The 27,905-nt window shown below is 45.9% G+C and overlaps 1 protein-coding gene across 1 annotated transcript; it reads left to right on the top strand.

Annotated features, from left to right (window-relative positions):
* Window positions 1-15: 15 nt before the first annotated feature.
* Ckmt2 (creatine kinase, mitochondrial 2) lies at window positions 16-27,905 on the top strand. Its single transcript, XM_021626410.2, has 10 exons — window positions 16-92; window positions 16,375-16,546; window positions 17,942-18,140; window positions 18,783-18,878; window positions 19,282-19,503; window positions 20,620-20,705; window positions 21,893-22,016; window positions 22,835-22,969; window positions 24,596-24,721; window positions 27,645-27,905. The coding sequence occupies exons 2-10, from the start codon at window positions 16,395-16,397 to the stop codon at window positions 27,762-27,764; spliced, it is 1,260 nt and encodes a 419-aa protein (XP_021482085.1). The 5' UTR covers window positions 16-92; window positions 16,375-16,394; the 3' UTR covers window positions 27,765-27,905.

Below are 27,905 nucleotides of genomic sequence, written 5' to 3'. Positions count from 1 at the left end.
TTTTCTAGGCTGAGCCCGGAAGGCTCCCGTTACACTTGTTGGCTGTGTGCAAGCAGCAGGATCTGGATAAGACAGACTCCTCCAGCTTCAAGGTCAGTGAGAGGATCGAAATGCTTGATTTCTCCACAGAGGTGCAGTACTAGAGCCAGTGTGGTGAGCCTTGGCTTGGGAAATCCCCAACCACGTAGGAAACACTTACTGGGAAACGGTGTGTGGGCCAGAGAGAGATGGGAACTTGCTGCCCAGTAGGCAGCCCTTGTGTGGAATCGCCTTTTCCCTGGGCCATCAGCACCGGCAGCTCAGCAGGAGAACCCGGAGCCTTAGCTTGCAGTGTCTCTGCTTCACAGGGAAACATGAACTTCCGTGGGAAAAAAAAAATCTAAATATGGAATTATGACCCTGAACTTGGGGTAAGTTTAAATGTCACATTTCGTTCTCTAATAACTTGCAGAGAGCAATCTGCTCATGTCTGGTAGTGTTTTCCTCACCTGCATCAAAAGAGATGTCCAGTGACTTGGCGTGAACTAGCTAGAAAGTGTGAGTTTCTCGCCGGTTAATGCTACTGCCAGGGAGTTACCCTTGAAGGTGTTGATATACTGAAAATGAACTGTGTAACGTCCCGTTTTTAGAAGAAAAAATTTAAAAAGCTTCGTATGGCTGATGGTGACCCACTCCTCACATGCTCGGCTTCTGGGATGGTCATTATCAGTCCTGCCCTGTCCCTGTGTGTAAAGTCCATGCCTTGGAAGCTCTGCTTTGACTGTGTGGAAAGCAGCACTTGTCCAGCAAACCAAAGTCCCCCTCGCCCTCAGCACTGTCTTCTGGACCTTCCTCCCCAAGCATGCAGTTCTGTGGCCACCACAGTGCTGTCTGGGTCTCTGGGGTCAATGCCGTCTTAGATAAACTGTGTACTTCCCAGGAGGCTGTGCACACCTCACGTCCTGTCACATTTGTGCCATTCTATTATCCATCCTTTGATGAAAACTTGGCATTAGAGGCAGCAGGAAGAGTCACCCTTCCTGGACTTACTGTCCGTCGGCAGCTGCTGAGGCCTGGCAGGCCTCTCACACTGGGAGGCATCTTTTTCAGGGTCCCTGTGCTTGGAGCGGAGCATGTCTGTGGACTAAGCTATGCACAGCCTCTCATGGTAAAATAATGGCTTCAGAGCCTGGACTGTGGACTTGGCCACTCTCTAAAAGAGCAGCAGAGACAGAGCCAGGAAGCAGGAGTTGGGGTTTGGAATAAGGTGTGATAGGAGTCAGAGGTAGGATAGGGACTGAGTCTGGGACTGATTCAGGCCCCACCCCAGAGGCCTGGAGTCACCATCACTGCCAAAGTCCAGAGGAAGATCCACTTGTGTTTCTTGAGGTCACATGTGGAATCTGTGTCTAGTGTTCTGGGAGTTCTTGCCAGCTGAGCCAGGTACCTCACACAGAGCCAACCCTGAAGGTGACCGTCAGAGGTCATATGCACCCCTGTGTCACCAGAGAAGATGGCTTTCCACTCTACTACAGCTGTTCCAGCTGCCTAGAGGGCTCTATGGCCTTTAAGTCCCCCATTCTCTTGGAAATTTTTTCTCTTGAAAGACAATTTTGAAAAGATCTGGGTCATCTTTGCAAGTGGGGCTGGGAAAGGCCTGTCTCTCAGGGAAGAACCCTATGTCTTTACCTTATGACTTCCTGTTTGCGGAGTCAGACAGGGAAGGCCAAGAGTGCCCATCAAGGTTGACCTTGTATCCCATCACGTGAAGTCATTCGATCCCTCTGCTGTCTTAGAGCTGGGAAGCCACAGCCATTTCCTGCTTGCCTACAAAACTAGCATCATGAGAATTTGTTCACAAAATCCTCCAGTGACATCCTCTGTTTTGGGAGAGGCTGTGTATCGACAGCTGACAGCACTATTCCCTTCCTTTCAACTGCCTTCCAGCCTAGCGAAGCACAGGCGCGTGGTTGTGGTGCACAGCAGGACCAGAGTAACTCTGGATTTCTGAATTGGCAGAGAGGCACTCATGGGTCTCCACCTCCAGGATATCCAGGGTGAGGAGAAGCTTCAGGAGTAGGGTAGTTCATGACATGATGGAGCCAGAAAGAAGACCAGGAATCTGAGACCCAGTCTCCAACTGGGTCAGAAAAAAAAAAAAAATCACAGCTCCTTGGCCTCTGTCTAAAGAACTCACTCTGGCTCCCCTTCTTTGATGTGGAGAGCAAATGGGGGTGTGAGCATGACCCCAAGCCTTTGGCTTAGTCAGGCTACCTTCTTATGCACTGCCCCACACAGAATTTTTTCCTGGCTCAGAGCTCCAAAATTCTACTCAATTTTAACCGAAATGCTATTGAAAAACATGCTTTTAAACATACCAAGAGTAATAGAGCTGTTCCAGGCCGGGGCAATAGAGAGAGAGCCTCTCCTATAAAGAGCCTCCCCACTCCTCCTCTTACCCCTAGCCCCACATGAAGGGAGAGAGGATGGGAAGAGAGAGAAATCAGGTCCTCTGTGGAAGCAGGGCCAGGGCAGCGTCCCTAGCTAGGCTCGGCAGGTGTGCTGTGTACCAAGTGTCAGGGCGGAGTGTGCACAGAAATGCCTGGAACCCTGGGCGCTTGTGCAGAAGCCTGAAGAAGGGAAGAGAACGAGCTCCAAATGTTTCTGGGACTCAGTGAGGAGTCACATCCAAGGTGACAATCCTGTGCCTTGGCGTGGTTGTGGTGAAAGTGTTTCTGAACTCTTGGGGTGGCATGGGGCACGCTGAAGTCCTGAGCTTATAAGAGCAGTTTTACTCTGATTGCTGGCTGAGACTGGGCTGTAGGTGAGGCGCTGGGGTCATCATGAACCTGGGTCAGGACTGGTGACAAAGCTGGCTTCGGGTTGTTACACTTGGACCTAGAAAAGGCCACGTGACTTCCATTCAACCAACCAAATAAAGCTTGCATGGCAGGATTGTTCAAGCTATTTTTAGATAGAAGTGAAGACCCCCAGCAAAAGTGGGACAAAAGTGGGAAAGAGAAGGGCCTAAATCACAAGGCCAGGGCACTGTTGCCGACACTGACAGGATTTCAACCGGGGATGCTTGAGCCCAGGAGGGAGAAACTCACTTTGTGAGCATTGTGTTGGTATTCAAAGGACAGTTAGCAAGTCTTAAAGTATGTGGTAAGTGTATTCTGGCATGTCATCTTGTCCTCAGAGAGATGATTAAAGTAAGAGAATTAAATGAAACACTTAAGATGATTTTGAGAAAGCTGGAATGAACAGGCTCTCAGAGGGGGCATCCAAGGCTGGGTAGGTATTTGGGATGGAAGATTGACCCTAAGGTGAAGAGGAAGGCCTTCATTTACTTGGTGCCTGCCGCAGCCTGCCCCTGTCTCCCTTTGCCACACCCATCATGGACAGGCAGATGCTGAGCCTGCTTGAAATACACAGCTGTGGCCTCACCCTTTAGTGATTCATGAACAACCTTCAAGAACACTCTGGATGCTCATACAAAGCAAATATATATGCATGTGTGTGTGCATATGTAATGTGTTGCTGTTACAAAACCATAACTATGTGTACTCATTCCTGTGAGATTCTCTTTTATTCTTTTTCATCTAGGAATGAGTCATAAAATATGTGCCCAGGAAAGCGGAGGCACTGCAGTGTCTTCCATATTCTGAACACACTGCACACTTATGACCCTTCTCCCTCTGATGGGCTGGTTGCTCCTGGGTTTTTTGCCACTATAAATTGGCACTGAGGATCCTTTGGCCTCTGTTTTTATGTCTTGGCACCTTTATTTCTCCTCCCAAAGCGTGATGCCGGGGCAATTAGCCTGGGTGTGTCTGTGTTGATGGCTTTCTCCTACTTCCTTTTCCATCCTGGTCACAGCACTTCAGAGAGCTGTCCAGGTGATTCTAAGGCTGGCCAATCAGCCCAGATCAGCTAAGTAGAATGCCTTGGCCTGCAGAAGGCTCCTGCTCTCTAGTTCTCTAGCTCCCTGCTCTACAGCAGGGAGCAGACCAGAAAAAACTCCTGTGGACTGAGTGAGAAGATGCCAGAGATGCAGGGAGAGAAGGCAGGTGTAAGAGTGCTAGAGTCTGGATGGATGCCCTTGGAGGACCAGGTGCACCTGCCTGGCCCCGTTGTCACATCCAGGACCAGGAAAGCCTATGTCCTCAGGAAAGAACGGAACTGAGACCCAAGGCTTTATCTTCCTGATTAGATCCAGTGAAAAGTGCGGTACCAGACTAAAGCACACAGATCCCTGCGAAGAACTGGTTGCGGCCCTGGCAATGTGTTGCAGTTGCCCAGCTGTGGCCTTGCCCAGTCTCTGGAAGCCTGGGTCAGCGACTTGTGCCTGTTTTAAGTGAAGAATCTGCAGACCCCTCCCTGCAACAAAGTCTGTTTCCGATGCGGGGGTGTTTGCAGGGTTGCAGGAAGAACGTTCTAAAACACTCTCTGGGAAGCCACTAGAAGCCTCCTTTCAGCAATGGTGCAAGGGATAGCAGCAGGTGCTAACCCCGCTTAGTCCTAAGTGAGTGCCAGGCATGCTCTGAAGGCTGGGTGTGGGTCACAGCCCATCTCTTCAGTCTTCACCTTTCTAATGATTCCAGCGTATCACTAATGATTGAGAGAACTAAGATATGGAAAGCGTAGCCCTTAGGGGTCTTTCGAAGACAACAGGCAATAACTATTAATATAATATTAACATATTACACATGACAATTATGAATAGTATTGTAATAAAATAAGATGAAATTAATGATATGATAATATATAGTATAATATAATTAATTTAATCACTATAACAAAACTGTGCTCAAACCCAGGGCCTGTTGTTCCAAGGCCTTTGCTCACGTGTTGCACCTCGTCAGCTCCTGGTTCTGAGCTCTGTCTCCGCAGGTGATGGCTCTGGAAGGCTGCCAGGCAGGAATTTTGAAACACGGTAGTAACTAGGTAACTGCCAGGTTCTTCCAGGTGGGTACAGTGTCCTTTCAAGTGAGGGGTGCTTACACACTCATCATGAGACAATGCAAGAACATACTCCCTCTGGAATACCTCACGGACATATCTGAGCATCATGCTCTCCCCACACCCCACAAAGCTGCTCTCCAGCCAGAACCCAGCTGTAGGGTATAGCTCCTGTGTTAACTACTCAAGTCAGAAGCCAGGGCAACCTCCAAAACTGATTCACACCCTTCATGCTCACATCTCACTGGCCACAAAGGCCCTGGATGCCCCAGGAATTCTGTTCTCCCCAGGAAGCCTTCACTCTGGCTCTGGTCTGGAGAGTTTCTTGACTGGATTGCTCTAGAACTCACGGCCTGGTTTCCCTGTCTACAAATATTTTCTCCCCCATTTAATCAAGCTCAGCATACAAGTTCCATTATTTACCACCTGTGTTTAAAGGCCAAGATTTGTGTCAACGGTTCTTTCAATCCTCACAACCTCTAGTTACCCAGATTTTGGCCCCTTTTCAAGTCTTGGAAATGGATCCGTGTTTCTTTCACCATTTTTGATCCATAGCAGATCCACTCATTTGTAAGATATAATGAAGTATAACTATTAGAAAAAATAAAATAAACACATGTGAAATGTTGGTTGAAATTAAAAACGCTCTCTAAACGCTCGGCTTTCTGTATGTTCATTATAAATAACTGATAACACTCCACAGACCACCATTTGGCAGTCTTGTGGTGTCAACTACATGTAAATACACTGAAATGTCTCCCTATCCCAAATGCTGACATTCTTCCCACCATGTACAGAGTCCAGTCCTGAGCCTCACTGTTCTTTTCATCTAGTTATGTCTGAAATACTGGTCCTGCTGTGGATCGGCCTACCTCTGCAGTCTCCACCCTGCCTCCTGTGCCTTCTGCTTTCTGCCTCTCCAGGACCCGCCTTTGTGTATTCCATTCCCTTTGTCTCTAAAGCCTTCCTCTTGTTCATCTAGCAAAGTGACAAAGATACTCATCTCCTCCAGAAAGCCCTTCCTCTCCCATCCAGCAGCTTGGGGTCTTCTCATCCTTTGAATTATAGCATTCTGCTTAACAGTGGTCTGTCTCCCCCTTGAACTCTGACAGAACTCTTGAGATGCTGACAGAACCCAGTATCTGACACCAGGATTTATTCTGTAATATGTGTTGAGTACAAGGGTAGATGGAGGAATAACATAAAGGACAAATGGAGGGAGGGAAAGAGGGATGGATGGGAGGGAGGGAAGGCAGGAGGGAGGGAGGGATAGGACATATGGCTTAATTCTTGGGCCCTAATGAAATCTCTGGGCACAAATTATTTATCGATTGTTTTTTATGGGCCATGTTTAGATATAGCCCTAATTTCTGCAGTTTCTGGACTCCTGAATTAAAGAATGTTTTCACAAGTCATGGGTTTTTCCTGGAAGCTGTTGATGATAGCCACCACAAATTCTAGGCATAGAAGTCCCCCGTTTAATTAAATTCCAGGAAAATGCTTCTTGTAGGCTTCATGGGCAGCCATATTTGTACTTGTGACTATGGTCCTGGATGCTTTGACCTCTTCCTTAAGATTCTGGCAAATCTTAAGACCTAGGCAAAGAACAAAGGACACATTCAGCCTTTTCTTCATTTCTGTATCATTCAAAGGTAGATTAAGTTTGATGTTGCTGAGGGCAGTGGCCAATTGATACAATGGACACATCATGATCTTCTGCTTCCTCACACAACTGTGGGAGTGTCTACTCTCAGTTTCTGCTATATTTTTCTGCAGTGTGTGACATGCTACTTCTCTCTGGGAGGAGAAGGCAAGCAATATTGTAGACAAGGTCTACAGCGCACTACCAGGCTGTGCCTTCTCAGAGCTCCTTGACACTCTGGTCCCTTATCACACAGCTCCAGGAAGAGGACACTTGCTTTAGAGTATGAACGGCGAGGGCAGACTGCCCATAAGTCCTCGCTCTACTCCTTGCAGACCATGTGGTCTCTGATGCTTGGCCTTTTTTCACTTTCATTCTCCAACCATGACACCGAGATAATGAGGGCATCAGATGGGGTTGTATAGATTATGAAATGGGATGGTACCCATCAGACCCTAGGACTACGTGCTCAGCATATAATAAGGGAGACATAAGAGTTTCCCCCTCCAACTTAAGAACTTTGTAGAAACTGCCACATTGTAGATTGTTAAAATTCCAAATGAGTACATTTAAAACAAAAAGCCACTTTCTCCTGTATTCGCTATTCTCCCTTCCTTCTCTCCATGTCACTACACACTATATTTCCATCAGTGAAGCCTGCCAATGTCATTTGCTCTGCTTGTTCTTAAACGCCACAGTCTGCTGACAATGTCTTCGTCTGTGGTCAATAGTGTTCCTGTGCAAGGAGCATCTGAGGCCACCCTCTGGCTCTGTTTCCCCTCGGGACTGACCAGAACCGTGATGAGGTGCTGGTGTGCCTTTGTTCTCGTTCTTATTATCCTGTTACTCCGCTGTGGAAACTCTGGTTGAGAGAAACCACTCAGCATTCCTGAGGGAGCAGAGAGGACAGAAAGCAGTTAGGCAACCAGCAGCTCTGCTCCTAGGGAGCTGATGGGGTCGTCTCCATCCAAATACACTGTGATGTTTGTTTACTGTAAAAACCTGCCAGGGAGCACAGGGTTTTTACTTAAATGGGTGTCTGTACAGAATGAATTCTTGGGCCGATTGCTTTTGTCTTAGTTGTGTGACCTTGAACTGTGAAAAAAAACTGATTCTAAGTTCCCTGTTCTGTGGTATGGTATAATCTACCTGTTCTTGGAGGCTGCTGTGGAGATAGGCCCTTGAAAGTATTCCCTAGGTTAGCTTTTCTATGTTACCAACAAATGAAAAGTGTTTAATAATTACTGTTATGCAATAGCAAGTGTGTTGCCCCAGTGAGTAGAGAGATGCACAGAGCTGCTGGTGTTTAAGGAAGGCCAAAGGAGGAAAAATATCTGTGTTGCAGATTCTGTATTGTATTAACTGAACTGAACAGCCTGTCCTAGCTTCTGGGACACCAACTCATACGTTTAATGAGAACCTACCAAGTGTGGGCCAATGGATGTGAGAGGCAAGAAAGCTGCCTCCCAGTCCTGCCTTCCCTTGGGGCGTAGGGCTGGTTCTGCATGATCCCTCACTCTGACTAGCACTCGCCCTGCTCACATCTCATGCTCACCAGCACACAGTAGAGTGGGAGACAACTACTGTTCTCTAGAGAAGAGGGGAATAGCCCTTTTGTTTTCTTAGAACATTTCCTTCCGGGGGGGTGGGGGGAAATGTGTCATTGTAAGCTATGTCTTCGTCTCTTTGAAATATATTGTAAATATTCTGTAAACAAGTCAGAGTGAGTATACACATGCAAGTCCCTCTGGAGGCAGAGGCAGGAGGCTTGTGAGTTCAAGGCCAATCTAAGCTACATGGCAAGACCCTGTCTCAAAGAGACATGACAAAATCAGCTAAGCCTCTAGCCAGGCTTGTGACCCAGAAGTCACTGCCCTGAATGTAGACCTCAAGGAGCAGCTGGCTTCCCCTTTGTCAGTGGGCAGATAATTGTCTTATTTAGGTATCTGGCTCCAGAGTTGTGGGTTTACCTGCTGCATAGAGACCTGAAGAGATTTACCTGTTCTTTGAATAAAAACAACTAGCTATCAGACATGGCATCTCAATCCTGAAGTGACCTTTGGATGACTTCTGTAGGACAATGGTGCCACCAAGTCCTCTTCCCCCTTGAGCAGATGCCTATAACAGATTCTCTCAGCTTAGCTGTGTGAAAGGATGAGATCTCTTTCTGAATGGGATCTCTTTAGTGGATGCCCTGAGACATGCATTACTGGTTAAATACGGATTAATAATGCTTTAATTGCTTTCCTATAATTTGTGGAAGACAATTGTTGCGGAGAAAGGAGATTTGGATACTATTTCCTCAATACTTAGTATTTGTTGCTCATCAGACTCCAATATCATCCTGATGATCAGTTTGAGGCAGAGACAAATGAAGATGATGATAAAAAGGAAAGAAGAAAGGCAAAGACACGTGTTTATGCTCTGGGCCCTCCTGGAAGGCCCATTTTCTATGGGGTAGCCTCTGTAGGTCACCATAGAAACTGCTGAGGATGATGGTACCTAGGAATCTGACAGCCTGTTGTGGCTGATGGTCAGGAGTCTGGACTGCATACCTGGCTTGTGAGCACCTCCTGGACATGGGAACCCGAGCAGGAAGACACCAAAATACCAAGTCTGCCACCTCATCTGCTTCTTGTGGGATTTCAGAATCTATGGTGAAGGGGGTGATGCAAATTAGCCTGGAAACAGGGACTAGGCTTGAGATATAACAGATTTAAAACTGAGAAATTCTCAAACCAAAGGAGCCTCAGCCAGATACAGAAGCAGCCTGGGAATGGATGTAGCTCAGGACCTGTCGTCCTTCCTACAATGAGTGACACCTGAGCATCCAGGAGGCTGGGAAGACACCTGCCTTTTGGAACGAGGCAGACTGCTGATGTAAGCACAGTCAGGGGTTTCTAACCGGCACGATTAGTTCTGATAACTGCATTCTTATATGACTTGGTCATTGTGCAAACATCATACAGTACTTCTGTAAGACTAGATGCTAGAGGTTGACGACTCCACATGGCTTTTGGATGTAATCAAAAGACCAGACAAGAGATTAAAGGAACCGTCCACCTGGAAGCATTGCTAATTACATTATCATCAAAATCCTGATAAAATAGATCATCGTAAATTAAAAAACCAGTAACATTTATCATCAGGTTTCCATTCTGTCAATCATTGCATATGCTACACTTTCATATTTGTGGCAGCCCAAGTTTGTTTATACAAGCACAACTAAAAGTATGCCTATGTGTCATACTATATCATAACCTAGTGAAGAATACTACATCACTAAGCATTTTGGAGTTGTTTGGCCATAAGTGATGTATGCATGAGGTGGATGTGATTTTTATGAAATTACAAAAGCCATCTTGCTTGATTGATACTGAGCTCTTTCTGCCAACCTTTTGTCTTGTTCCATGGTCTGAATAGATTTGAGCCCCTGTGGGGAGAGACATGAGCCTCTGTTGGTGCTCATGCAGATTTCTCCATCTTCTCTTCCACAGAAAAGGCCACCAGGCCACTCCTTACTAACAAGAGTCAAAGCCAAATGAGATGAAGTCTCCCACATAGAACATGCTAAGGAGATCCTAAGTAACTGTCACATATAAACCCACTCACTCCTCTTTCCACCACATCCTGGGGGCCCCTGGTGTGGGCTTCCATGACCTTGAGAGGAGAGAGCACCTTCCGTGTGAGTCTCCCTGCTTGCCTGCCCCGGTTTGAGGAGGTACAGATGTTCTGATGGTCCCAAAGGTCTCAGCTTGGCGGCAATGCCACCAACCTTTCTGTCCCAAGCAGGTCTTTCCAGGCTCAAGTCCTTAGCCCTTTTGTTCTCTTTGCCTGAGAAGCTTTATTCAAAGATGTTGCCCAAGATCCTCTGAATAATAACTTGTTTCCTTTCCTGCACCTAGCCCCACCTCTGATTAATTCGTTCGTTCCTTTTCCTAGCCATCTTTCCTAGACAAATTAGGAGCACCTGGAAGGCACAGTTTATTTACTGTGTTTTTTTACCTTGGCCGTCCACTGTGGTGCCTGACACTGACTATCCCCACAGTCAAGGGTTAGTCCCTGAATGAATCTCATGCTTCCTGCAGGACATAAAAGCAAGGGCTAGGCCATCAGAGGCCCCAAGATTTTCTGGAACCTATGTGAGTAAGTAAATGTCCTCTGGGCAGGTACCAAGCAGGCCCTCAGGCTGAAAACAGGGCCAGTCTGAGAGGTGAGCAGAGCAGTTTCCGAAGCAGCTGCTTCAGTACCATGACACCAGCTGTAGCATTCCCTGGCGTAGCAATCCTGGCTGACTAGAGCCTGGCGTACGTTAGAAGCTCCGTCCTATCGTGTAACTACTCACCATGTGCTGAAGGGGAGGCTGGATCAGCCTAAAGCATCGACTGCAGGAACAAACAGATGTGTGCTTCTGTGAGCTATGTCTGAAGTCTGCTGTTACTCACCCTCTAGCTGTGGCAGAGCCCACAGTGTAGACCAAAACAGCGTAGACCATAACATGCCAAGAGAAGTTACAAGGCTGCCTTGGCTCATCATCTTCTCTTTCCCAGGATCTTTGAACAAAATGTTGAGTAAGTTATAATGGCTCTCAGGATGCGCAGAGAGTTGAAAGTGTCAAAAGCTTGGCAAGTGAGCCTCAGACTGCTTTCTGTTTTGTCTGAGAAGTTTCATCAGATACAATATTTATAAAAGCACCATGTTTATAGAAACAAATGAAGATGACTGCAGAAAAAAAGCAACCAATGAAAATGCAGCATTGTGGAGCCCAGTCCCAACTGACAGCTCTACACTTCAACTCCTGCACTAAGTCCCAGGGAGTAATGTAGAGGAAGGGGTGGAAGATTCTAAGAGCCAGAGGAACAGGGTGTTTGCTGTGAGGTTGTGCATCCTAGGAATGCCAGAAGCTACACCCGTATAATCTCACCAATATGACTCCCTAACCCTGAGCTGAACAAGGACAACAGCAAAAGACATGCTAAAGTACATGATGAAAAGCCCAGGCAACCTCAATCCTACACAAAGAACTACAGGCAACTAAGGAATGAATACCAACAGCTACAGATACAGTCTTCCCCAGGGAAGAGCACACCAATTGGTTGTCTAATACTAAAGGGTCATCCTTGAAAACGTACATACAAGTAACAGTATACAGACTGAAAAGATACTTTATATATATGAATATATTCAACAGTTAAGGAAAAAGAGGTCTTTGAAAAAGAGTAGAAAGGGTTATATGAGAGCACTTGAAAGAAAGAAAAGAAAGGTATGCATGATGTAATTATGGCCTTAAAAATAAATAATTTTTTAAAAACCCACCATTTTTAAAGAGTAGGCAAAGTATGGTATACACTCACTTATAAGCAGATATTAACTGTACAATATAGGGTAGCCATACTAAAATCTACAGACCTAAAGAAGCTAAACACTAAGGACGACCCTAGGGAGGATGCTTAAATCTCATTCAGAATGGCAAACAGGATAGACACCAGAAGAGGTGGAAGAGAGGAAACAAGATGAGAGTCTACTATAGAGGAACCTCTGAAAGACTCCCCCAAACATGGGATTGAAGTTGAGACTCGCAGCCCAACTTGGGTCAGGGTGCAGGGAGTCTTATGGAAGAAGATGGGAGTGGGGATAGAAGGACATGGAGGGGACAGGAGCTCCGTAAGGAGACCAATAAAGCTGAAGAATCTGAGCCCAGGGGGTCCTGCAGAGATTGGTGCACTAACCAAGGGCCACGCATGGAGAGGACCTAGACCCCCTGCTCAGATGTAGCCAACTGGCAGCTCAGTCTCCATGTGGATTCCTGAGTAAGGGGAGCAGGGGCTGCCTCTGTCATGAATAAGGTTGCCTGCTCTTTGATCATTTGCCCCTGGCGATGCAGCCTTGCCAGGCCACAGAGAAAAAGGATCCAGGCAGACCTGATTCGACTTGACAAGCCAGTGGCAGAAGGCAGAAGAGGAGAACTCCCCTTTCAGTGGACTAAATGAAGGGCATTGGGGGAAGAGGGACAGAGGGTGGGACTGGGAGGAGTTGAGGGGGGCTTCAATCGGGATATATAATGAGTAAATTGTGAAAAATTAAAATTAAAAAGAAAAGTAGGCAAAGTGAAATGCTAACTGCTCTCATGGGCACAGATCACTTGTACACACAACCATCATGGCACCTCCTTTGAACAGAGTTGCAGTCCCATATCCTGCTTCCGGAATACTTGGAACCTTCTAGGTAACAGAAGTAAATAAAACAAAGCAATGCTGCCTGTGATGCTTTTCAAATAACAAGTCTGATATCCAATGGGGATATCACAAGGCAGGCTCTTTGGATCTCAGGGGAGCAAAATGGCCATTCCCAGATGAAAAATTCAGTGGAACAATTGGTCCAACCTCTCCCCCAAGTGTATCAATTGGTTCATTAGTAGCAGAATTCAATTATCTCTATGTACGTTACAAAGAAGAGCAAACAAATCAAAAACCAAAACAAACAAAAAAACTCCAAAACCAAAACCAAACCAAACCAACAAACAAAAAACAACAGCAACAAATAAACAACAGGAATTATTGATTTCAGCAAAGCTTGAGCTCTATGCTAAGTGTCCACGGGTGGGAACTTGGACTTTCAGAGCTGCTTGCTTGCTCCATCAAGGCCTCACCTGCATCAGTGACACAGATCACACAACTTTGCTAAATGCAGCATTGGAAGTCTGAGAAATAAATTAGAGCAATTATTTCCACAAATGAGTCTTTGGTTATAATGACATCTAACAGCAGCATTCTCAGGCACGCCCACCCTGTGCCAGCCTCTTGGGAAGGAAGGCCAGAGATGACCAGTTGTTACCAGGCTCCTCCTGGGCACCACTCCCTCCCTGTCTTCCTAACACTGCTTCTTAGCCCCTCCTTTTCACAGTGCCTCTTACCGGTGAGCTCACAACTAAAAGGAGGAAATCCAGGGATAAAGAAATTTGCTTCACCTGCAGACATGAGCACATTTCCTGTTTGCTTAGGACAGCGTGCTCTGCCTTACTCTTCATTCCCTGGAGCTTAGAAGGCATTTACTTAGAACTTGCCTTACTTTGCTGAATTCACAATAAATCTCAGAGTGACAGAGGCTGTTTCTCTGCTTAGGAAGCCAAATTGAGACCGTGACACACAGAGGTCTGTGATAGTGTTGTCTGCTGCACATAAGGGCCAGGATGCTTTAGCACCTCTCCACATTCACAAAGTTGGTAAAGAGTGCTGGCAACACCGAAGCCCTGTGAAAGCAAAGAAGTGTCTGGAATAAGGTCAGTGTCTAGCCATTACAGGTCCCTAGGACAACTTCAAGAAATGCCTGCTTTTTCATGGCCATCATTAGATTGGTGAGAATTGTATGTGGACAGTAGTGGAGAAGATAAGGTGTCTGCTAAGCTGATTTCCTAGGCCAATGTAGAAAAACAACTTCCTAAATGTTTAAAGTCTTTGATTCCAACACATTGGAATTTAGTAGAAGTTTCCTTGGAGCATCCTGGGAGTTGGAATTTCATCAGTTTCCAAAATTCAGTCATGGAAGGAAAGTGATGTCAGAAAGATAGATACACTTAGAAGTATTGTCATTGCCATGCCACACCTAACATTAGTTCAGCTTTCCCTGGGGACCTCAGGCTTTCAGCCCAGGGGTCCACACCAACAAGCTCACCTAAGCTCGGGGGACCTTGAAGTAAAGATGCAGAAACAAGCCCAAAGTTAGAGAAATCCACTTGGACATCATGGATGCCGAACAGGGGGGAAGCACTAAGAAAAGCCTTTCTTTGTTGTCCACACAGAGACTCATGCTGAGTAACTCTTGCCAGTTGATACTGCAAGACTGAGTGGCCCTCATGGCTTCTGAGCAGCGCCATGTCCAGCAGGAGTCTTTCCACGTGTATTTAACACTGACTTTCCTGGTTTGTTGAGAATTGTATAAGTACAGATTAAGAATTGTATACTTTTTCTTCATTACCTGCATTTCAGCCCACTCTTCACTGTCATGCTCTTTCTTGAGAATTTTTTATTAGTTCCTTTGTTATTGATTCATTCTTTATCTGTATTTTTTTTCATTCTCATGTGAAATGAGTTCATTTCTTCTTCATCTCTAAAAAACATTATTTCCCCAGGTTTATTATTGCAAAAATAGCTGATATTTGTAATTTCCTTGTAGGTGAACTGTCTTCTTTCTGCTTTGTGTCCCTTTGTGTTTGGTCAAAAGCATTTGCTCATATATCTGTTTCTTTGGTGTTTCCTATATTATATTATATTATGTTATATTATATTATATTAGTTATATTTGTTATAATGTATTATGTTATGTTATTATGCCTCATGTACTTTATCAGTTCTGGATAATTTTTAGCCATTTTCTTTGAGATATCACTTCTGTTTCCTCTGGTGTCTCTTCTTGACTTCAATCCAATCTGTATCTAATTTTTCTATTGTAATTATCAATTGCATTTATATTTCTCAGATTTTTATCTATTTCTGCTTCTCTACCTTTTATTTATTTCTGCTTCTGCTTCACTTTGGGTAATTCCATTTCATTTATTTTTTCTTCAGCTGTGTCATATCCAACAGTTCAATTTCATTTTTTTCTTTTGTATTGTTTGTTTAGAGATGGTCCTACCACATAGCCCTAGCTAGCCTAAAACTCACTACTCAGACCAGGTTGGCCTCAAACATGAAACAATTCTCCTGCCTCTTACTCCCAAGTGTTAGAGTAATATATATGGACCACCATGTTTGGCTATCTTGATCATTCTTAATAGTCTCTTCTTTCTTGATCATAATAATTATTATTCTAATTATAAATTTTAAATAATTTATAAATAACTGTTATTTAAACATCTATCTAAAGCCAGTCTGTACTTTTGTGGGGCAATTCCATAATCTTCAGACACTGGAGGCCTAACTCGGATGTTGTCTATTTTGTCTTCTTATTTGTATCTTTTGTATGACTGGTGATCTTTGGTTGAGAGGCTGTTGTTTAATCTTAATCTGAAAGCGTCCAAGACCTAAACTGAATATGAATTTTGTTCTTTGAGACAGGGTTTCTTTGCATAACAGCCTTGCTCTCTTGGAACTCTCTTTGTAGACCAGGCTGGCCTTGGACTCACTGCCTCTGCCACCCGAGTTCTGGGATTAAAGGCATGTGCCACCACACCTGGCTTTTCTTTCTTTCTTTTCTTTTCTTTCTTTTTCTTTTTTTTAAGGAAGATTTGAATCTGCTTTTTCTAGGAGCCAAAGGGTGAATTTTTGTTAACTTTGAACAATGTTATCCCCTTTCAGGGGTCCTAAGCCAAAGTGGAAGTTCTCAGCACTACCCCAAACATCCCTACATTCTTCTTCTACCTCAACCTTTCAAGTCATAAGGGCATTTGCTCTTAAGATAATCCAAATGTGTTTGTGCGTTACTTTGAGCTCTGCCACAAATTTATTTGGGATGTGTGAAGTGGGTCAATGGTAGTTAGAGAATTTCAATACCTATTAAAAGCTCAGCAATCCTATTATTCAGAGTTTAGTTCTGTAGAGAAAAAGTCCCGAAGGCACTCAGTTTATCTAATGTACAAAAATAGATAGCGTTTTATTTTTCTCCATAATTATGCAGAAAATAGGGTGAGCACTCACAAAATCTGAAAATACACATTTTCCCAATTGATGTAAAGAAATAGATTTAAAAAAAAAGCGAGCAGCAGGGCCACTGCCTGTTTTTCACCCATTGCTTTCCAGGCTGCAGCCCAGCATGGTCTCATGATGCTCTCTGATACGCAACTTCTTTGCTTCCAGACACTCAACCAAGAGGAAGGATGGCCAGTGCCTTCTCTAAGCTGCTAACTGGCCGCAATGCCTCTCTGCTGTTTACTACACTGGGAACCAGTGCCCTGACCACGGGCTACCTGATGAACAGGCAGAAGGTGTCTGCTGAGGCCCGGGAGCAGCACAAGCTCTTTCCCCCAAGGTGAGTCCTCCTGGCTTTAAAATAACTCAGTGTCAACCCGACAGGTGCTCTTGTCTGCCGGAAGCTGTCCCTGAGAATCCTTCTTTGGTGCTTTGGTGCGTTTATTTGTTTAATCTCACTGTATGGATGCTTTGCTGAGGGGATGCCTATGCAGCGCCTGCAGAGGCACATGGAACTGGAGTCACAGACAGTTGTGAGCTGCCATGGGAGTTCTGGGATTCAACTTGGGTCCTCTGGAAGAACAGAACGTCTGAGCTGGTTTCTTCACTTCCCGAGAGTCCTTTTTGTCTTTCTAAAGGGCTAAGTCCAACTTAGCAATCTTTTTTGAAACTCATTAAGCCTGTGACAAACACGAGGAAATAGGTCATCATTCTTGCCCAAACCTTGCTGTCAGTTAACTAGTGATAACAGTGATAGTTTGCATGTATTGAGCACTTAGAAACACTAAGTCCAAGTTCACATACTTTGTGCAACCCCTTGATGTCCGCAGATGCATGCTTTGCTCACTATCTTACTGTATTCCTGGAAATGCGATCACGGTATTGATTGTAAGTGCGAGCACTAAAGGACGATGCAACCAGGAAGTGGAGGAGTGGCAGAGGATGAGGCCAGGTTTCTGCTGCCCAGAGCCTCACTGTGTCTAAGACACCAGTGCTGAGTAGTCTGAGCAGTGTGGGGTGCCGTAGGATTCCGAGTAGGTGAGAGCAGGAGAGAGAAAAGAGCTAAGGTGTCTCTCGGAGACATTTACCGGCTGAGAGAATGGCCAGCTCTGACGCAATCAGAATGGCTGAGGGAGTCACCTGTGCTTGTGTCCACCGTGCTCTTCACTTCGAATTCTTCAAACAGAACACAGCCAGGGTAAGGCAGCAGCTAGTGCGGTGGCCCTCTGCATCATCCCAGACAGTCACCAAATGCTGTGTTCGTAGCTGAGCACTGTTCCAAGGATGGACCAGGCCGCTGTTGCCATGGAGCTGGTCCTGTAGCAAAGGACAGAGACGTGAACAACACTGGAGGTAGTTCTGACTCTGTCTCCCGCCCCACCCCCACACCCAAGAGGCCAAATTATGGCTGTCACTGAATTTCACCAACACTTCTGGGCAGAAGAGAAATCTGTGAATTTCAATTCATTTTCTGGCCTCCTTTTCTCCTTTCCCTCTGTAGCTTCTGTAGCCAGTACTATGGGTGTCCTACTAGGTGGGGCCATGTCCTTCTCCCTAGCAGTCACTGGCACTGGTTTATCTTAAGCCTGACTTGCTGAAGCCGGGACTTGTAGTGTCTATCCAGTTCTCCCCGTATTCACTGGGCCAAGAGGCGCTGGTTGAAGGTCTCTGAGGAACGGAGTCTTTGGTGGCCCTTACCTGGGAGCTATTGGCCCACAGCCTTCTCTTCCCACAGTGCGGACTACCCTGACCTTCGGAAACATAACAACTGCATGGCCGAGTGCCTCACTCCCACCATCTACGCCAAACTCCGAAACAAGGTGACGCCCAACGGCTACACCCTGGACCAGTGCATCCAAACCGGAGTGGACAACCCCGGCCACCCCTTCATAAAGACTGTGGGCATGGTGGCAGGCGATGAGGAGTCGTATGAGGTAAAGCCACGGGCTGCGGTTTCAGAGTCCAGGCCTACCAGAGGTGTTCGGGGAGCACCGTCGTGGTGTCTTTATCTTCTCTTTGGGGCCAGCTCTTTGGATTCTCAGGAGGGGCTCCAATAAAGGGAGGGCAACTTCCAGAGAACCGTCAGGAATCCTTTCTGGGATTATGAGGTGTACAGATTCCTAGGGACAGTGTTTTTTGTTTTTGTTTTTTTGCTGCTGTGTCAATGTCCCTCCTCAAAGAGAGGTTAGCTGCATGACAAGGCCTCTAAGCTTGTCAAAAGGCTGTGTTGGTACAGAAAATTTAAATAAAATTAAATAAAAGGTGTGCATTCATCAGAAATGCATTCAGCTGTTTGTTCTGGGCTCACTGGGTTGGGCTGGGTGTCTGTAGTTAGAGACTCATCTTCCTATTACTGTGGCACAATCTCCTGGCTTCACCAAGTTTCCTGGCTCTAGCCTCATCCTTGGTGTCTACCACTCTCCTCTTATATGCATGTTCCCCACAGCAGCATGGGGACTTTCAGAAAAGGCCACCAACCCTGGTCCTTAGGCCCTGAGGAAAAAGGGGGACAAGTGAAACCAAAAGTCCTTCGCTATCAGGTGAGCCGCTCACAGGACAGGTATTCTTGCCTACAGGTGTTTGCTGACCTTTTCGATCCTGTCATCAAACTAAGGCACAACGGCTATGACCCTAGGGTGATGAAGCACCCTACGGACCTCGATGCATCCAAGGTAAGCGCCAGCCTCCATTTCTTTTCCCTATGATGCAGGATTTCCTGAATCCACAGGCAGAGGAGGGAGGCTGAGAGCTGCTACCTTGGCGAGAGGTCCCTGGAAGGTCTAAGATGGCCTGGCTTCAGCATATAGCCAAGGGGAGGTTCATAAGCTCCTTTAAAGATGCCTCTAGGGACGATTAATTGATGGGAACTTTCAACTTTCCTACAGCGCTTTACCCAACCAAAACCATGTGCTGCAGACGCCACCTTACTAACAAGGCAGCCCAGAGCTGTGGGTCCACCCAGGAGTTAGCCACGCTCTCTGAAATGCAGTGCCTGAAGGTTTCCAGGCAAGCTGCAGGCCGGAGGACTGTGCTCTGGGGCTGCCATGGTGACCTGCTCTCTGCTCCACCCGGCAGGTCACTCACGGGCAATTTGATGAGCGCTATGTGTTGTCTTCTCGCGTGCGTACTGGCCGCAGCATCCGCGGGCTGAGCCTGCCTCCTGCGTGCTCCCGGGCCGAGAGGAGGGAGGTGGAGAACGTGGCTATCACCGCCCTGGAAGGCCTCAAGGGGGACCTGGCTGGTCGCTACTACAAGCTGTCTGAGATGACAGAGCAGGATCAGCAACGGCTCATCGATGTGAGTAGGTGGCAAATCCCCAGGGCTGCCTGGGAAGACCCACAGCTCTGCCCAGCCCTCCACCCACTTTAGCGTTGGCATGGATGGCTGAAACTGGCCCCGACTTCCACAGCTTCAGTGTGAGAATGGATCTGAAGCCTTAAACCTTGTCAAGCCATGGCTAAAGTCTAAAGAAACTCCAGTATGAGTGCTGGGCTGGGCACAGGAGGGTGGAGGTGATTAGGGCATCTGCCTCCTGTTACCTGGGTGCAAGCGAAACAATTGGGTGTGGAAATCTTATTCGTGCCTAAAGGATGATTGTGGTACCACACCCTGAGGAAATTCTGGAGCTCAGAGGATCTAGGCAGGAAACGAAGGTGCTTTCCCTGGCTGTACAGAGACAGGGAGCTGGCTGCGGGCGCTCATCCTTGCTGCCTCCAGCACCTGTGCTTCTCATTGGCTCTAGGGTAGACAAAACGCAAGTCCTTTGGGTTTTGTGAGACAAGGGCTCAGTCAGTAGCCTACAATGGCCTCAAACTTACAGCAGTGCTCTTAACTCCGCCTCCCAAGTGTTGGATGCTTTTAGTTCCTCATTAGCACAAATTCTAAAAGGACACCATTTTCAAAAGTACCCTTTAACTAAACTCCAAGAAAAGAAGAAACAAGATTCTGTTATCCTAGAAGATGCAAATGACATGAAACTCCCCGTTTCCAGATCACACAGGACAGCTTCTAGTTGGTACATCTGTCTCCTAATGTGTGAGACTGGGCTATCCTCCTGCCTCCATGACGGAGCAAGCCACATCTGCCTTAAGCAGCCACCCTGCTTTCCCATTTGTGGGTGAGCTCCTCCTAGACAGTGGCCCCCAACCTATCCTGTCTCCAGTCTCCAGGGGCTCCCCCTTGTTAGAGATTCTATCTAGGTTCCCCCTCCCAGCCCATCTTCTACACGGTATCTTGCTGCAGTGTGAGCTCCAGGCATTGGTGGGTTTGTTTTTAAAAGCTTCCGGGGTGTCCAGCACACAGGGACTCTGAGGGCCACTGCCAGAGAGGCCTCACGTGTAAGCCGAAAGCTGACACCTGGCCCAGGCCAGGCTCATGGACTCTCCTCTCTGCTTTGTCCCTTTTGGCCCACAGGACCACTTCCTGTTTGATAAGCCAGTGTCCCCTTTACTAACATGTGCTGGGATGGCCCGGGACTGGCCTGACGCCAGGGGAATCTGGTATGACACCGTTTTCATCTTTTCCCTGGGTGGAGAATCCCAAACTGCTGCTTCTTCTAACCCGAGGCTGCTGTGAAGTGCAGCTGACAGCATGCGGGGCCTGAGCTAAATGGGGAAGAAGTCAAGTCTACTTGAAAACTGAGTGTTTGTGTGTGTGTATGTGTGCATGTGCAAGTGCGTATGGGCACGTACGCATTTGTGTGTGTGTGTGTCACTAAGAGTGTGTGCCTATGTCCGTGTGTATGTTTGTGTGTATGTATTTGAGTGTGTGTTATTGTGTATGAGCGTGTTTGTGTGAGTGTATGCATATGTGTGTAAATGTGTACATGTGTGTGTGTGTGTGTGTGTGTGTGGTATGTGTGTGTATATTTGCATGTGAGTATATGTGTGTGTGAGTGTGTGTGCTTGTGTGTGGTATATGTGAGTCTGTGTGAGTGTGTTTGTTAGTGTGCAGTGTGAGTGTGTATGTTGAAAGCTTTTTTAAAGGAGGTGTGGGAATGTGAGCTGGTTTGCATGACATGTGCCTGAGGACAGACTATTCAAAAGAAAGATACTTCATATTAGCTAGAGAATCTCTTGGTGAACTTAGCACAAATGACCAGCACAAAATGAAAACTCAGTATTGCTAGTTTAAGTCAAACCTAAGGACGATGGCTGCCAGTGTCCACGTGTCCTTCCTGAGAGCCCTCAGCCTGCCGTGGCTCCTGCCTCCATTAAGCCAGCTCTCCCCAGGATCCCAGCCCTACCCGAAGGAAGACAGCGGGAATATAGGCATCCGGGGTTTACGTAGCAAACTCCGTGAGTTCTTGTGGTGCGGGAAAGTTCCTCATCTTTGCCTCCCATTGTTTTCAAGAGCCACAAGCTTCCAGTTGAACCCTTAGGAGTCAGGCTCCTCCTGACGCCAGAGCTAAGGGCCATCGAGGTGCACTGTGTCTGAGGAATGAGGGGACAGACTGCACCCTGCGGGAGTGAAAACACATGCAGCATCGATAATGGCTGGGTTTAGTCTTCTCCATTCAGGGAGGAATTATTATTCTGTGGCACTTGTTCATGCACAATTAAGAGGGAAGGGCCATCAGGGAATGGGGAAGGGGAAATGAAGCAATCAAGCTGCAGAGGTAATGAGAATTTTCATTTGTTGAGATAAAGGCAATTAACAGTCAGCACCACACTTCTGTCTTCGTTAGGCATAATTATGACAAGACCTTTCTCATCTGGATAAACGAGGAAGACCACACCAGGGTAATCTCAATGGAAAAGGGAGGCAACATGAAACGAGTATTTGAGCGATTCTGCCGTGGACTAAAGGAAGTAAGATTCCATCTGGGGCTTCTAGATAGTCAACAAAATAAAATCTCTCTGGTTTTCATTTATGCATTTTAATTTTTAATTTAATTTTTAATTTTGTATTATTATTTTATGTTACACGCATGAGTAATGTCTCTGCACACATGCATGGAGCACCCTCAGAGGCCAGAAGAGGGCATTGGAGCCCCTGGGACTGAGCAGCATGTGGTTGTGATCCCATGTGGGTGTTGGGATCCAAAAGATGTCCTCTGCAAGAGCTGCTGCCAGTGCTCTCAAGGGCAGAGCTATCTCTCTAGCCCCATTATTTTCTGTTTTTAAAAAGATACTTTGGAAACTTCCAAAGAGGGACTAGTTTTTTTTTTTTTTTCTCCTAAGAACCCAATCTTCCAGAGCAGTGCTTCCAAAAGGAGGTGACTTTTCTCTTTTGTGGGAGTCTGTGGCTTGATAATATGGTACAAGATAGGGCTGGATGAGGTGAACGGAATGGGAAAGTGGAAGGGGTGGGGAGAGAAAGGCAGAATAGATCCTCACAGGCCAAACTGCTGAGAATTCTGATGTTTTCCTATACTCTTTGCATGAGAAAGAGTATCAGCTGACGTTCATTGAGGGCGTGGAGTTTCCTGGGACTGTCTTAAATGCTTTACGTGCTCATTTGGCTACTAAGATTGTATTTGTATTCCTATAGAAGAGTTATCAAGTACTGTAGCTCCAGTACAGTTTCGTTCGTGTGCTGTACTGGTCTCCCTCCCTGTGTTTGGAATGACCCGAAGGGGTAGGTATCTGAGAACTTGGCCATTTGTCTGCTGCTGTTTCATTTGTAGGTGGAACGATTAATCCAAGAACGAGGCTGGGAGTTCATGTGGAATGAGCGTCTAGGATACATTTTGACTTGCCCTTCGAACCTTGGAACTGGCTTGCGAGCTGGTGTCCATGTTAGGATCCCAAAGCTCAGCAAGGTAATGGCGAGTGACAGGAGCTTTGTCCCCTGCAATGGAAAAGTCATTTGCATTAGTGAGGATGGGTTCCAGGCCTGCAGCACGGGGATGGTGCTTCAAGAATAGTGCTTTTGAGTCTCCATCACGCAACAAGTCAGGATCAGTATGTGGACTGCCCTGTTCTGCTCCGTACGGTTTCTTTCACCTTGTCCTTACACCTGAGCATGCGGAGAACCACCTGAGGGAGGACTTAGGCAAGCACAGATTTTTAGGCCATACTTGTGCAATTTGGTTGGTTTTTTTCTTTCTCATTTTGTATTTGTATATTGTTCAGTTGTGGGAGGTGTGGGTACACGGTGGAGGCCAGAGGGCAGTCTCTAGGTTCTGACGATTGAAGTCAGGCCATCAGGCGTGGCAGCAAGCACTTTCCTCACTCTGCCATCTCACTAGTCCTAGAATTTCTATTTCTTGCAAGTTTTCAGGTGACTCTGAGGCTGCTAGTAGGGGGCCTTATTTGGAGCAGTTTCCTCATTTGCACAGACACAGTCAGTCTCTAGAACATGAGAAAGGGAGAGAGCATGCAGGAGTGCCCAGGACAAAACCTAAGGTGTAAGACAGGAGGTGGCATTCAACACTTCTGAGCATTGCGTGAATGAAAGAACTCAGTGAGCAAGTGGATGAATCTTCAGGTCCAGGGCTGGGGTGAAAGGTAAAGGATCCTGATAGGGAGCTAGTCATTTCTGCCACAGCACAAAATAAATCAAGGACATTTAAACAATTTAGAAAAATGTGCTGCCTAACAATAAGAAGGTACGTGCTATTTTTGTTATTCAAAATTTCAGTGCTAAGAAAATGATTTAACGTGTTTTATTTATAACAATGAAACTGTGTAAGCAAACACAGTTGGCTGGCACCTACATGCAAATACATATGTGTATATTTATGTGAAGATAAACTGGAGTCAGATGTCACAAGGTCAATTGTAGTTCTGCCGACTCTTAGCTCTGGTGCATTTTGCTCATCTGAAGTATAGGGATTGGTAGAGCTTAAATTGTCCCCTACAAGTTTATACATTAGAGACGCAGTCCCCAAATTCATATGCCAATGGCATGTGGTGGTCAAAGCTATGATAGCATTAGTGGCTATACAAGAAGAAAGATCCAAGCTATCACACATGCTCTGTCTCACCATGTGATTCCCTTTGCCACATTGTGATGCCACAAACATGTTCTCACCAGATGCCGAGCAGGTGCTGATGCCATGTTCTTGGACTTCCCAGACTGTGAGCCAAAAGTACTTCTATTGTTTACAAGTGGCCTAGCGTCAGGCACCTCCTCCAAGACAATATGTAGTTTTAGCTGTCCTGTAACTCAATGCAGCCCAGGCTGGCCTCGGTATCACAGAGGTCCACCTGCGCCTGCCTCTCGAATACTGGGGTTAAAGGCATGACCACCATCTCCTGGATTAGATACTTCTGTTACAGCACCAAAAAATGGACTTTGATGGGGTGAAAGTAATATCTACTTCATTAGATTGTTGGAAGGCTTCAGGCCCAGCGCTCAGGTACTTTGTAAATACTTTATTAATGGCTACTGTCTCTTACGGCGCGTCTTTGCTCAGTGACTGCAACAACATCCCCTGTCCTAGGACCCGCGCTTTTCTAAGATCTTGGAGAACCTGAGGCTCCAGAAGCGCGGCACAGGCGGTGTGGACACCGCAGCGGTGGCGGATGTGTACGACATCTCCAACATAGACCGTATCGGCAGGTCAGAGGTAAGGTCTCCTCACTCGGACACGGACTAGTGAGGTCAGCCCAGCAGCAGGGGGACACGGGAAGGCAGCCTCAGCAGCCTCACTGCACTCACACACTTTCCCCACTGAGTCCCGGGTTAACTATTCACTCCTGGCGTGAAAAATAATGCAGGAAAGATACACAGTCCCTTCTGAGCAGCCGTAGGCAAGCCGAGCAGTCCCAGTGGACTCAACAGTGTGGACTCGACAGTGCGTTGACCTTGACAGCCATTTCAGCCATCACCAGCAACGGGGTGCTCCTAAGCTAAGGGACAGCAGCATGTGTAACCCCAGGGACTCAGAGACCAGGTTGCTGTCCCTCCTAGTGTGGACAGCGTGAAAATCTCTCTTGAGTCTGAATTTCCTTTGCTGAAGACCACATGCTAATCATCTTCATTTTGGCATCTTAGATAGTAATCTCTAACACTTTAGTTGTAGAGGTTAGATAGTAAAAGAGGTTTGTGATAGTGTGCCTACAAGGCTGAGGAGCTCCTGGGATACGTAGGAACAATGGGTTCACTGGTGTGTGGAAACTGTGGGTGAGATGAGTCTTGAGAGCTCACGTAGGAACACACAACTGAATACTAAGTAAATACTGACAGCACACACTGAGTTACTTCCACCTGGGGCACAGCCTCTGGTCAGAAGCCTATATAGAAAGGGCCTCTGTAGAAAGTTATTCTCTCATTTTGCATAGTGACTATCTAATATAACTTAGTGTATTGTTGTAAATTTCTAGGGGATTATTGTAAAAGCTAGTAAAATGTCTGAAAGTATTTTAAACACCATGTATGTAATCGGGCAGCCCTCAATACCTTTTGGATATTAATTTATTTCTTTTTACTCCTTTTAACAATTGTTCAGAAGACATTAAATGATATTATTATAGCACATATTTTATATTATAGCACTTTTTATAATTCATGAATGCTTTATCACAACAATGAATATTATTAAGTAACATGACTAGGGATAGAGAAATAGCTTCTAAAATATTTTCTTTGTGTCAAAAATTTTTAAATTTATTTATTTTATGTATAAGTGTCTTTCTTGAATGTATATATTTGTACCATGTGCATACCTGGTGACCAAGAAATTCAGAAATGGCCTGGCCCTGGAGCTGTGAGTTACCTTGTGGGTGCTGGAAGCTAACTCATGTCCTCTGCAGGAGCAACAGTGCTCTTAACTGCTGAGACCCCTCTCCAGCCCTGACAGAGGTTGCTTTATTGGTAATGCACTTGCCTAGCAGGTGAGAGGCCCTAGATCCGATCCCAGTGTTGTTAAACAAACAAACAAAAATTGAAAACAAAACAAAAAATACTTTGATATCCAAAAACATAATTTTTGGTGATTATATGGCAAAGACATTCCATTATATGTTTATGTTTTCTGACTGGTATTTTAACCAACTTTATGTATACTCGACTCACAACTGTAGACAGGATATAATTGTATGAAAGGAATCAGGAAAACTATATATGACCCGGTTAACCTGGAGGGTTAAAACGGAGTCCCACTAGAAGTGAATGAGGAGCTCATGTCACCATACCTTGTCCAATACAGGACAGGTCTATTGGAGAGGACTGTGGGCTCAACTAGACAGAGCAGGCTTTCTGGCCCAACCTTCTCTCAAGGCCCCAGGTTCCTTATGGATGAAAAGCAGTTAGAACGGAACTGGGTTTCTTCCAGGCAAGGCCTGTTCCACCCCTGAATTCAGGGGTCCTCTCACCCTTGCTGCAGTCAGGCTGCAGACCATGTTATGCTTTCTGGAGTCACCCCTTGCTTATTGTCTTAATTTGGCCTCCTGAGCAGTGGTGTGCTTAGTTTAGGAGGTAACACCAGAAAAAAAAAATCATAGGTAAATAGCCTTTAGCAAATATTTAAACACTAAAGTTTCAACATATTTTAAATCAGGAATTTCAAAAGCTTAGTTTGTCCTAATTTATAAAATGTGCGTTAAGTAGTCTATTTTCCTGTCACAGAGAAAGCATGATTTAGTTAAAACAATTTTTCCAGAAAGCGACTGTTACACTAAGTAAATAAGGATATCTGTATTATGAGCATTTTCAGTGCTCAGAGGGTTGAGAAGCTGGTCAGGATTCGTATCTAAAGAAGCACACACAGATATCACTGTATAGTGTTATATACAAGAGGCTGATGAAGAGAAGGTACATGGGGGCTTGCTGGTTTAACATAATTGCTGCTCGTGCAGAAGCCCAAGTTCGGTTCCCAGTACCTATGTGGTGGCTCACAACCTTCTGTCAAGTCCAGCTCCAGAGAATCTGATGTCCTTTGGTCTCCGTGAGCACCCGCATGCATGAAGTACACATAGACTCTTATGCAGGCACACACACATACACATAATAAATAAAACAATAACAAATCTCTAGAAGAAAAAAGTATGTGGACCAAGGAGATAAAAGTGTTTGCCTCACAAGCCTGAAGACCCAGGCATGGTAAAATGAGAAAACTAGCTGCCAAAATTGTGCTCTGATGCCACACATATTCCTGCTCTCTCTCTCTCTCTTTCTCTCTCTCTCTCTCTCTCTCTCTCTCTCTCTCTCTCTCTCTCTCTCTCTCACACACACACACACTAAATATTTCCAAAGAAAGAAAGAGTACAGAGGATGAAAACTAATGATTCTCAAGTATGAAATATTCTTGCAGCAACCCCACTGTAAGGAAAGCTTGAGAAAAGTCCTTATGCCACCCATCCATACCACATCTGAGTCCAGACTCAGGATGGCTCCCCTCACACAAGTGCCTGATGGTACTAAAGTTCCGCTGACTGGAAAGTTCACATTTATCTGTCCTGGCCAGCAGGTCTCGCAGGCAGCTTCTGCTGGACTAATCACTCCTCCCTTTTCCTTTCTTCATCATGTCTCCTCCTCTTCCCACTATTAAGGTTGAACTTGTCCAGATCGTTATTGATGGCGTCAACTACCTGGTGGATTGTGAAAAGAAGCTAGAGAGAGGCCAAGACATTAAGGTCCCCCCTCCTCTGCCTCAGTTTGGCAGGAAGTGAATTATCCCTCCCAGCTTATGAGTGATCTGTTTGCTGGTTTGACAGACACAGGAAGTCTCTGCTCTGAGAGTTTTTGTAGACTTGTAAACATGTAAAAGTGTAGGTATCACTATCTTTACAATAAAACTCTCCTTAATATCA

The sequence above is a fragment of the Meriones unguiculatus genome, chromosome 2 (assembly GCF_030254825.1).
Source record: "Meriones unguiculatus strain TT.TT164.6M chromosome 2, Bangor_MerUng_6.1, whole genome shotgun sequence".
Taxonomy (NCBI): Eukaryota; Metazoa; Chordata; class Mammalia; order Rodentia; family Muridae; genus Meriones; species Meriones unguiculatus.
Note: the sequence above shows the minus strand (reverse complement) of the source record. Positions and strands in the feature narration are given on the sequence as shown.

Bases quoted from the DNA above. Each gene is read 5' to 3' on its own strand.
- Ckmt2 (XM_021626410.2), top strand. From the start codon at position 16,395: ATGGCCAGTGCCTTCTCTAAGCTGCTAACTGGCCGCAATGCCTCTCTG. The intron at 18,879-19,281 runs GTAAGCGCCAGC...TCCACCCGGCAG, and splicing joins CGGACCTCGATGCATCCAAG to GTCACTCACGGGCAATTTGA. The intron at 20,706-21,892 runs GTATGACACCGT...TGTCTTCGTTAG, and splicing joins CCTGACGCCAGGGGAATCTG to GCATAATTATGACAAGACCT.